This window comes from Hibiscus syriacus, unplaced genomic scaffold (genome assembly GCF_006381635.1).
Source record: "Hibiscus syriacus cultivar Baekdansim isolate YM2019G1 unplaced genomic scaffold, ASM638163v2 tig00110987_pilon, whole genome shotgun sequence".
NCBI classification, from domain to species: domain Eukaryota; kingdom Viridiplantae; phylum Streptophyta; class Magnoliopsida; order Malvales; family Malvaceae; genus Hibiscus; species Hibiscus syriacus.
This window is the reverse complement of record NW_024062941.1, coordinates 1,459,045-1,471,853: the sequence shown is the minus strand read 5'-3', so window position 1 is coordinate 1,471,853 and position 12,809 is coordinate 1,459,045. Positions and strand designations below refer to the sequence as shown.

General features: G+C 31.5%; 1 protein-coding gene across 1 annotated transcript; it reads left to right on the top strand.

Moving 5' to 3' along the window:
• The first annotated feature begins 4,909 nt into the window (after nt 1-4,909).
• LOC120148849 (MACPF domain-containing protein At1g14780-like) lies at nt 4,910-11,985 on the top strand. The gene is made up of 7 exons (XM_039161856.1): nt 4,910-5,240; nt 6,965-7,203; nt 8,237-8,438; nt 8,525-8,602; nt 8,687-8,870; nt 10,231-10,397; nt 11,255-11,985. Exons 1-7 carry the CDS (start codon nt 4,992-4,994, stop codon nt 11,945-11,947), a joined length of 1,812 nt encoding a protein of 603 aa, XP_039017787.1. The 5' UTR covers nt 4,910-4,991; the 3' UTR covers nt 11,948-11,985.
• Nucleotides 11,986-12,809: the final 824 nt, after the last annotated feature.

Below are 12,809 nucleotides of genomic sequence, written 5' to 3'. Positions count from 1 at the left end.
ATACACATTTTTAAAGTATCATTTTCTATAATCTCCACAACAAAATTTCCATACTTAGAATTTCTAAATCGATTAAAATTTGAGAAAACGGTAAAAATTATAAACAATCGATTAAATATAACATATTGAAAATGGACACAACCGGTTTCTATAATTTCGCCTATAAAGTATCGGTACCTAAGAAACATGTATCGATATATGACAATATAACAGGTTGAAAATTGACAAAACCGGTTTTAATATAAATAACTTAACATGTAAAAAATTGACAAAACTGGTTTCCTTAAGCTTATAAAGTATTGATACACGTATGAAAAGTATCGAGTCTTATAACTTCGAAACTGATTACTTTAAATTAATAGGTAAATATACAATGTAAGCTATAAAAATATACCAGTTTGATGGTAAAATACATTTATATAAAGTATCAATACTTTTTGTACATGTATCGATAGTTTTTGTACATGTATCGATACGTTTTGTCCAGTATGCTTCCCAAACAAGATGCACGTATGAAGTATCGATACCAATGAGACATGTATCGATACATGACAATATAACATGTTAAAAATTGATAAAACCAGTTTTAATATAACAAAAATTGTAAATTGCTACCGGTTTTTAAAAAATGAAACGTCTCGAAAGTATCGATATTGTACATAAAAGTGTCGATACTTCTAGTTTAAAAATGGTATCGGTTCTAAAATAACATATCAGGTCATCATCTTTTTGACAAAATCTGTTTCCATAATTGCGCCTATTAAATATCGATACACGTATAAAAAGTATTGATTCTTAAAATTTCGAAACCGATTACTTTAAAGTAATAGGTATATATACAATATAATTGGTTAAAAATTGATAAAACCGTTTTCAGTATGAAAAAATCTAGTAATTAACCTATTTTGTTATCGTCAAATTTCCAAAGCCCCATCAAGTTATAAAGACGCTACATATTACGTTATATAAGCGCTATCTAATATGTTATTGTATTTGATAATATTTTCAATAATTAACTAATTATATTATCGTCTATATATTTTTTGTGCATTTTACAGGTGAACAAGATTCACAATCCAAGAGATTTTGAAACAATCATTGGCCTTCTTGTTGTGCGGCAGAAGATGGTTTTAATTCATTGAGTTTAACATAATGGTGTTGTTTTAATTGTTTCATCGTAATGACCAACTTTTGCAGTTTTTAGTTGTTTTCTTGTTAGCTTGCAGCTTTAGTACCATCACTTCACTATTTGGTGTCAATTTCTTTTAAATTAATAATATGAATTTATAATTTCTCATTCATAGATTGATGATAACGATAATCCTGTTGTTGAATGACAATTTAATTTAAGATTAATTTTAGATAATTTTTAACTTAAAATGTTATTATGTTCAACCTAAAAAATTATACATATTTGTAACATTTTTTTATTGCAACTGAAAAGTTATATTACGAGTTTTAGGGTTTATAACCAAAAATGTTATAAAAAAATATAGTATTTTCGATCTCAACCTAAAATATTATTTTGTCCAACCAAAAAGATTACACTCTTAATAAATTTTTCGACGGTAGTCGATTTTTACCGGTTTTTGACCTTATATTAACCAACTGTATTTTCGAATTTAAGTCTAACAAGGTTGTTTTTCTAATTTATTATTACACTTTATATGATGATTGGGCCTGTAAATGAACTGAATGTTCAGCGAACCGTTTATGAACCGTGCGACGGGAAGTTCGTTTATTTACGTTTATTTATTAAATGAACGAACATGAACAAGATTTTGTGTTCGTTTAATTAAATGAACGAACACGAACATAGGCCTCGTTCGTTCATTTACGTTTGTGAGCGTTCGATTATATTCGTTTATGTTCATTCATTTATGTTAACCCAATCTTCTTAAATCAATTTTGGTGATCAATTTGTAAGTATCTTAAAAATATTAATTAATCTGATATTCTGATGACCAACTCCATAATTAACCCAATTTTATTTGGAGATTAAATCCAATATGTTAACCCGTGAGGCACCTCGCACCTATATTCATTTTCCCCCTTTTTTTCCCCAAACTCTAGTGTTCGCGGGAGAGTAGAGACGATCGGTGAAAGCTTCAAAACAAGTTATATTATAGTGCAATATAAAGTTTTGCAGGTTTGTTTTCATCTTTTTCTCTGTTTTATTTGGCTTAATAGTTGATATGTAAATTTATTGTGAGTATCTTCACATCTAAAACAAGAAATCATCATACTTCTTTCTAGAAATAGATGGGAAGATAAAGGTAACAATCGGAAGTATATGAGCATCAGTAAAGAGAAAAATATATAGAATTTGCCAGAAAACAAAACAAAGGTTTCTATGCAATTTATGAAAAAGAGTGTAATAGCGGAAGTAATAGGTTTTACAGGAAGAGCCCATTAATAAGTAGAAAATACGCTTTGACAATAAACTTTTGTTTTCATAGTTCTTGTGTGACCTTTAGTTGTGGAGTAGACTTTAGGTACGTTAAAATTTTGAATGGTGGTTTAGCAATAATATCATTTACGATATGTAGCATCGGAGGGATTTCAGATCTATGTTATTGCCTTGTAGTCCAATTTGTACCGTTCGAAATCTTCATGCTGTTAAATTTTCTACTCTGCCAACGGAAAGGGTCATTATTAACAAATCTCACTAAAGTCTAACATTGATGTCACAAAACTATTAGCCGGCGAATTTATTAGAATTACGTAGTGGAAAATGATTGTTCATATGTAATCATAGACCACTAAGATAAATGTTATAGCGTTAAATTAAAGTCCTGTGAATCATTTAATATCTTTAAAAGATCGATCAAAATAACTGATATCTTCAAATATTTCATCACTGCTAATCAGCTCTTACGCTATTTATCACTGTAGATTTGGTTTATTTGCATTGTCGACTATTTTTCATGAAAGAACAATGGAATGTAGGGTCTCCAACGTTTATGTTCGTGTTCGTTTATGTTAGTTTATTTATTAAATGAACGAACATGAACATACCTCTGTTCGTATGCGTTCGGTTCGTTTACAGGCCTTATGATGGTGTATGTAACCTGTAATTATATTTTCTTGTGCTTGTGCGTGTGTTTATGTATTGATGATTTATTTTACACGTACGTCATATTTTAGATTCTTCTTTTATATTTTCATAAGAGATCATATCATGCATGATAATTACATGTAAATTATACATTTTGCAGTTCATAGATGGTGATGTTGAAGAGGATGATATACCCTTTACAAAAAAATTCAACTTTAAAAATAAAAATTTAGAGGGTAAATTACGTATTTAGTACTTAAATTATCAGTTTTGATCTACTTTAATATCTAAACTTTCAATTGTTTTCAAAATTTAACGTTAAGTTTTTAATAGGATATTAAATGAAATAAAAATTAAATGTTAGGTATGATTTTGAAAAAAATTAAAAACTTAAATACTAAAATTGATAGTTTAAACAACGCATAGTTTACCTAAATTTGAAAGGGTTGGTCGATTTGTCCTCCTGACTGAAGTTGGAGGAATTATAAACTAAAATAAAATAGAAAAATCAAATAATTTTTTTATAGCAATCCAAATTTTCTTGTTCAACAAACAAAGAACAAGATCTAGAGAAAGATTCTGGAATGGAGAAGAAATAAAAAAAATTGGTAGAATATTGAAATGTTGAAGATTAATTTTTAAAATCATAATTAAAACAAAATTATTATATTTATTATTATTTTAAAAATATTAATTTTAGCTAATGTTAATTTTTAATATTTTTTGTTAATTAAAGGATTCAACAATTTTCTTTTCACAATGTGAGCATTATTTGTATAGTTTATCATATATACAAGGTTAGGATTCATTAATATATAATTTTATTTTTAAATTTTACACAAATTTAAGATAGTTGAATGAGTAAAAATTGACTATTGAGATTAATTCTTTTTTCAATAAATATATTTTTATTTTTTACTATTCACATTAATCATTTTATTTAACACGTTTAACTATTCTAAATTTATGTAAAATTAAAAAATTTATATTATGTGATTTGATCGTGATTGATATATATATTTATAAGCGGTAAGTAAGAAGGTAGGTCATGTAAATGTTTGACTTTCGTAATGTTAAGGTGAGGATATGTCAACAAAGGTGGTCGCATCTTTTCAACCCATCTCACCCATTTTTAAATTTAATCATTTTCTATTTTTTTATTCTTTAATAATCCCCCACCAGAAATTAAATACCAAATAAAAATAGTAAATTATAATTTTTTTATCACTAAACTTCTCTCTTATTTTGATCAATGAACTTCAAAAATTTTCAATTTTTCACTAAACTTTGTTCATGTGGGTTTTTTTTGTAGCTCCACCATTAAATAATTAACGATGTTAAAACGATATCATTTTAAAGAGATAGTTTTTTACCAAAATGATGTCGTTTTGTATCTATATAACAACATATTTATAACTTTGTTAGTGAGAAAACGATTGAGCAACAAAAAAAACTTAATGTATTAAGTTTAATGAAAAAATTGAAAAGATTTAAAGTACAGTGATTAACATAAGAGAGAGAATAAAGTTTAGTTACCAAATTTATAATTTATCAAATAAAAAATATTTTATTCCGCTCTATACAACCTCCTCTCCATTCTTGAAGTTTTTAAATTATTATAACATAATAATATTCATATCAATTTTCAATTATTCCCTTCAATTCCATCCAAAATTAATGTTGAAAAAGAAGTAGAAAAGAAGCTTCTTTTTCTTCATGCCTGGTACTGGTAGACCATGTGTGTATATCTATCCTTTATGGTAGTCTAAAGTGGCCTACAATGCTAAAGCTGACTGTCAAATTCTGTACAAATACTCTCTTTTCTCTCTTTTTTTTTAAAGGAAAAAAACCCAGAGCTCCAATTCTCAAGTTATTGCTGCTGTTTAAAGCTTTGATCTAGGAGAATATAGGAGAAAAAGAAAAAAAGAAAAGGATGGTTATGGAGGAAAGTGATAAGCCAATTGAGGTAAGAGCTATTGAATCTTTGGGAAAAGGATTTGATATTAGCGGAGATTTCAGGTTGAAATATGCTAAAGGAACGAGGTTGGTGGTGCTTGATGAGACCAATAAAAGAGACATTGTATTGCCAGGTGCTTTTACTCTCAAAGATGTTTCGCAAGATATTCATCTTGATAAAGGCGATCGTATCCGATTCAAATCAGATGTTCTTGAATTCAATCAGGTCCGTTTTCCTTTCTTCCCCCCCCCCCTTATTTGATCAAATATTTCGGGATTTTCACGTGTTAAAATAATAATTGAGATGTTATTTTGGGTACCCAATTCTTAATTTTTTTTCAAACTTCGATCGGTCATAGGTCATAGTAACAGTCTGAAATGGCCAACTTAAAATCTACGAACTCTATAGTTGCCGAAATTTGCGGGATTGAATAAGTAGACAAATTTTGACTATGGGAAATGCTAATGAATGCCTGATGCTATCAGTGAAAACATTTTTCCATTGTATTTGAACTACATATTTTTGAAAATAGAGCCATGCCTTGTGTTTTATAAGCATTAGTTTCTGTTGAATCAGCCTTGGAAGTGGTGGGGATAAAAAGTCACCTTTTTGTCACAAGTGGATAGACTTGTATTTTCAACTCTGTTGACCAAGTACACCTTTTTTGAAACTTTAAAGTTTCTTGGAAAACAAAGCTAGGTTACATGCATGATTGGATTTGTATTTGAGATACACATAAGTTGGAAAGGAATTTGGGTTGTATTTGTATGGATAATTAGATTTGTCTCTAACAATTCTTTTACTACCATATCTGTGATGAAGGTGGGAAGGGGGGGGTAATTAAATTCATGGAACTTTCACCATTTGGAGTTCCTCTTCTTTCTCTGGGATTTTGACATCAATAAGGAATGAAATAGTGATATTGAAGGGTGGAATTCTACGATTGCCTTTCATGTCTTATAAATGGTTTTACCCTGTGTTTTTCTCTCTCTCTAGATTCTGCTATTAAAATAAGCTTCAAGCTTAGGGGATATGAACATATTTTGTGTTGACTCAACTTTTTGAAAGTCTAGAGCTCAGTCAAGAGTTGATCTCTAGTTAATTCTCTGTTAGGAACAATTTTCTTCCACTTTGATTTCTTATTTTTATGTTTTGGTTCATAATTTTAGCCATAATCTTGATTTTGGATTTCAGTAGAGTTGTGATAAAATGTTTCCACCCCTTTTTTTTCGTTTTAAAGAGCATTTTTCGTTGGAGCTCAAAGTTAATCCTGTTTATATAAATAACGAATAATTTTATCTTTGATGTTTATTATGATGTGTGCATTTGAATATGAATGCTAGTTAGTAATGTTTTATTTGAATTCATCTTCCTGTAAATGGAGTTCACAAGTGTTGATGTGCTGAAATTAATGAATTCTGGTAGGTAAAAAACAGAGAAAATTCAGTGATAGAAATTCTTATATATAAGCATGGAAATGGTTGCCCTTTGATTATTTACTATTTATGGACTGCTGCAGTGGAAAAGCTTCAGAGTTTGAAGCTTATGATAATCAATGAATAGGTATTAAAAAGTTAACTTGAAGTGAACCTCAATTCCAGAAATAAAAAACTATATTCATGAGTTTCCGATATCTGCTCCATGATCTTGGAACTCTACTAGTCCATAATAACAGCTGATTTTAGTGAGATATCTAATATACTGAAAACATTTTGATAATATACTTCAAAGTCCAATTGTCAAAATATCTCTAAGGGATTTCTACCCGAATCTTCATGATGAAGAAAGTGAAAAAGAACTAAAGGCAAGATTTAATGTGGAAACTATCTAAGATTATTTATATTCAATGCTTTACTGGTTAAAGAGCCTTATAGAGTTTGAATAAATTTATTTGATACTGTATCAATGTTGTCCCTTATCTTTGCTCCCAAATCTTACTTCTCGTGCAGATATCTGAGTTACTTAATCAGAAGTCTTCAATACACGGAAAAGTTCCTTCAGGCTATCTTAACACTGTTTTTGATTTGAGTGGAGACTGGCTTCATGATGCTGCAGACACCAAAAATCTTGCTTTTGATGGTTACTTTATTTCATTATACCATTTACATATTACTGCATCTCCACTTATCCTACATGATAGCATTAAGAAATCTGTTCCATCTCACTGGGATCCAGCAGCATTGTCTAGGTATCTTTCCGATGAATTGTCTTTGCAATTTCTTGGCATTTTGATCATTATATATCAATGAGAAATCGTATGGGTTATGTGGAGGCTGTTTGCATGATTTTTAGAAATATGAAGAATGAATACTGCCAACTGAATGTTTTATTAGTCTTGCCTATATAAAAGGAAATATATTACTGGTTCTGCAGAATTAAACGTGGTTATGAACTGGTTAGGTTGACCATATGGCTGGATGCTTGAAAAAGTATAGCATAAATAACTAATTAAAGTATGTGATGATGAAAGAGATATTACACTTGTTTTCAGCTTTCTCGTGAAATACTTTTGGTCTAGAAAATGTTACTTCCTCACTGATTTGCTCCCAAAGTAGTGCAATTCTTTTGATTGACCATGAGATTTAACATGGGTGCATTCAATCCTGTACCATAATCTTTCAGTTTGAATACTGTATACCATACCCTATCCAGCCTCAGATTAAGGTAGCCATTAACTTCCGACCTTAACATTAATTAACAGTTCATGAGTTCTGTTCATAGTACCAGTACAACCGGAAAATAGCTTTCTAAATCCTTGACTTTCTCCATTCAATAATAGTTTCCCATCTCTTTTAAGGTTGTATCTGTGATAGGAGTCCTCGGAAACCTATCCATTGACTCCTATCCATTCAGACAGAATGCATCCACCCCAAGCTGTCATACATGATTTATCATAGTTAGTGTTCTTTCTTCTTCTTCATGACAACATATATGAAGTTTAAACTAAAACATGAATGCTTGAGAGATTTATCACCAAAATTTTGGTTAGCATATCACTTTCCAATGGTAAATTAAGGTGGTTGGAGAATCCATATATATACACATACAAATATATGAGTGAGTAAATTTCCTACTGATCAAGATTTCTGTCACGTAATATTGTACCCAAATTGCAAAATTTAGATAATTGGAAGAACCTGAATAATTTTGGTTGCTTGGCGTCTTTAAGGTCATTATTATTGGTTTCATGCAGTACATATCTAACAAATTGTATTAGGCAGGTTCATACAAACATATGGGACACACATAATAGTCGGCATGGCTATTGGAGGTCAAGATTTGCTATGTGTCCGACAGAACTATTCCTCTACAATTCCTCCTCCTGAGCTCAGAGGGTATTTGGAGGATCTTGGAGATGTTATGTTTTCAGATGGGAAAAGCCCTTCATTACTACAGAGAAAAACAAGAGACGGCAAACAAAAAGTATTAGCATCTCATTTAAACTTAAGATCTCTTTTGTTCTTTTGTAAACACCAATTTTAGTTTTCTAAATTCCGTTTATTTTGTAGGTGCCGGAGGTCTTTAACCACATTTTGCAGTCAAAATCATTGCAGCTGGCCAGCATTGCAGAAACGTCAAGCAAAGATGTGAGTCAAGAATTTGAATGTTACTCTTATGTCATTTTTGTTTTAATTATTAAAATCCATAACTATTTATTTTCACCTTGACAGGGACTCACTATCATTTCATCAAAAAGAGGAGGAAATGTGTTCTTGCAGAGTCACTCCAACTGGCTCCAGACTGTACTGGCTAAACCAGAAGGAATTTTGTTCAAGTTTGTTCCAATTACTTCTCTTCTGACTGGAATTCCTGGAAGTGGGTATCTTAGCCATGCGATCAACTTGTATCTTCGTTGTAAGTATTGCTGTGCTAGATCTATGGTGATAACTTCAGCTCTGGGTTTATGCTTCAAATATGATTTTGAAGATGGTTGGAGTCCTTCTCTAATAATAAAATTAACTAAATAACTTGGATAGAGCAACAGTTTGGGGGTAGGACTAGGATCTGGTTATATATTTGGGACGACTAGTGAATTAGTTAAAGATGGAACCCCCCAATAAGTCCCTTTTCTTGATTTACTTAAAATTGGATTAAGGGATCATTTTGCCCCTGAAGTAAAACCAAATCAGTAATTTTGTCTATGTTTTTTAAATTACATTAAATTTTCTTTCGAAATCATTTAATTGCATCAATTTTGTCTTTTGACTGAGGTTGACCGTTACGGTGTTGACCTGGCGGTCCACTGTATTGATGTGGCACTCCACTTTGCAGACGTGTCAATTCACGTGTGAATGATAACATGACAGAGGAGTTGAATTGATTTTTTTAATCGACTTAGATGGCATAATTGATTTTTTGGCCAAGTTCAAGGGCATAATTAATTTTAATAGAAAGTTGGAGGGTTTATTTAATCTTTAGACAAAAAATAAGTAAACTAAGAGATTATTAAAATTTTAAAAATATTAAAAAAGTAAAACAATAAAAAATTCCAAAAAAGTCGATTATAATCTTGAACTCGATGAAAAAATCAATTATACCATTGAAATCGGTTAAAAAAATCAGTTCAGCCCCTCTATCACCTCATTATTCACACGTGGACTGTCGCATCAAGACAATGGACTGTCATGCCAGTATCGTTAACTGTCACATCAACATCGTAATGATCAATGCCGGCCAAAGGCAAAAATTAATGCAACTAAATGACTTCAAGGGTAAAATTGATGCAATTAAAAAGCAGGGACAAAATTACTGATTTCAGTTTACTTCAGGAGCAAAATGAACCCTAAAGCCTTTAAAATTCATAATTCTTCCGAAGCATAAAAATAAATACATTTATATGTGTGTTCAAAGTCAATTGGAGAGTTTTTTTAACTTCTCACTTTTGCAATCGTTTATATTTTGTGTGATGTTAAAGTTTGAGGTTTGTTTAGTTCGGGAGAAAGTGCTTCAAGATCTAAGGGAAGGATTTTCCCTATGTTGTGTGCCCACTGGAAAAAAACATGCCCCATATCCCATTGTCTGAAGTGACATGTCAAGGAATATACTTGAAAGAAATAAAATGAACATTTGGCGTAATTAGTGGTTGTTTGGGGACTTTAGCCTTGTTATTTTTAACAATCATTTTACAGATCATTTAATCTTGATATATTTTTTTTTTTTATATTTATAGTTTCATGTGATAATAATTTTCTTTAACTTGCTGAACTGTGTGAAGACAAACCTGCTCCAGAGGATTTACGTTATTTCTTGGAGTTTCAAGTTCCACGGCAATGGGCCCCTATGTTCTGCGAGCTGCCTCTTAGGCATCAGAGGAAAAAATCTTCTTTCCCTTCCCTGCAATTTGCTTTCTTGGGCCCTAAGATACACGTCAGCTGTACGCAGGTAGTTAAAGCATTATCTTCTAATAGCCTGTTCATCACTTTTATTTATTTTCCTCATCATATTTTTCTTTATTTCCATCAAAACATAAGACTCGTAGGATCCAACATATATAATTCCTTAAGGAGGGAATGCACTAGCATTGCAGAATATAATTTAAAATCATGACTGCGTCTGATTCTGGACTAAACTAAAATTCGGTGAACAAACTGCTTGTATGGAGAATCCTGAAAGTTTAATATTACTGCAGCAGTTGTACTTGAAACCAGTCGGTGTATGGCATTGGCAAGTATGACTTGCTTATGTATGGTACTAACAATGTTGGTGGGTTCTACAAGGTTTGATGTAGTCACCTTATTACAAGTGAAATGCCGCTTTCATGCGCTTAAAGGGAGTTGAGTTACTACGATTTTTTCATTGGTGATATAATAAGTATATCTTAAATGATCACTTTTTCCATGGTCAAATTGTCTGGTACTCTGGTAGAAAATTTAGCTGAGTCCTAGAAGTGGAAATTAACGTTTGAATTGAATTTTGTACCAGTAACAACTAACAACAAACACACATTAGTATCCTTTAAGTTAAAATATGAAGATCTTTTAAACATGGATCTTTGGGGAAATTTGTCTGGTTTTATATACGTATCTGTAAGGAGTTTTACCTTTCTAGTCCATGTAGATGTATATGTAGGCATGTATGGATAGCTATGCAGATGTGCTAAATGTGTAAATATAGGTTTAAATTGCTTGACCACTCCAAGGTTCTATCAAATTTCATTTAACTTGAACTTGCAGCCATAATTTCAGCCTAGTTCTCTGTTTTTACTATAAAAGTAAATTTAAATATTTCATCAATTGCAGGTTTCAAGTGATCTGAAACCTGTAGTTGGCCTCCGTTTGTACTTGGATGGAAAGAAATGCAACCGATTAGCAATACATGTGCAACATCTCTCAAGTCTGCCAAGTATGATGTTATCCACTTCCGACAGACCATGCCGATGGCGAGGTTCAGATGACTATAAGTCCAGTGATCAATTTTTAGAGGCGGTCAGGTGGAAGAGATACTCGAATGTTTGCACATCTGTTGTCACTCATGATCCTAACTGGTTGCAAGAAGTTCCAAGTGGTGTTTTTATCGTAACTGGTGCACAGCTCCTTTGCAAAGGGAAGTGGCCAAAGACAGTTTTGCATCTTCGTCTTCTGTACAATCATATACCCAACTGCACTATCAGGAAGACTGAGTGGGCAGCTGCACCGGAAACTTCTCGTAAGGCCAATTTCCTCACAAATCTTAGCTCGGCTTTCTCCTTTACTCAACGGACAGTCATCGGACAACAAAAGCAGGCTCCAACTGCACTTAATTCAGGAGTATATCCTGATGGTCCACCCATACCAATTAGCTCCGTAAAACTGCTAAGGTATGTTGACATATCGGAGGTAGTGCGCGGTCCACATGATGCACCGGGACATTGGTTGGTAACTGCAGCCAAGCTAGTGAATGAAAGTGGTAAGATTAGCTTGCAAGTAAAGTTTGCATTGTTGGATTATCCATGACTTTCTGCCTCTATTGTACATATCGTGAGACTAATATATATATATATATATATATATATATATAGGTTAGGATCTATTTACACAATATAAAACTCTTTTAGTTTTAGACGGATCTAAGATCATTGGATGAGTGAAAATAGATGGTTGAGATTAATTTCTTATTTTTTCAGCAAATATTTTTTCATTTTTTACTGTTAATCCCAGTGATCACTTTGCATTCATCCAATGGTCTTATGTCTACATAAAATTAAAAGAGTTTTACATTGTGTAAATGGATCCTATCCCTATATATATATTATAGATTATTGGTTTAATCTCTGAATATGTTGAGAGTATTGTTGATAAAATATATATACCCAAATCAGAATCATTGGAACCACCTAAGCTGCCGCCCAAGTGAAAAAATGAGTGTCGCCATTGATTTTTTCTTCTAATTTTTTAGTTCTTTATTCTAAAAAAAAACTGTTTTTGTATTTTAAAAAACATTTGAAGAGCATGAAAAGCTTTGATACAATGATACTAACAGGACACAGAGGGAAGAACTTTATATTTAATAAACTAAAAACAACTTCCAATAAAACTCGAGAATTAATAATTACAAAATATTACAAAGAAGATTTTTTTACTTGTCAAAATTAGGCACTCGAAATTGTGTCTGATTCTATTTCATTAGATCAAAGTCATTAATAAGATATTTTATAGATAAATAACGAACAATTTCTAAGTAGTTTGACAATAAATCATCCTCCATTTTATTAAGCAAGTGAGTCTTCACTAATATCATGGTTGAGAAAGCTCGTTATGTGGTGGGAGTAGAAACAGGAAGAGTCAAAACAAGACGACCAAGTCGATCAGCAAGATG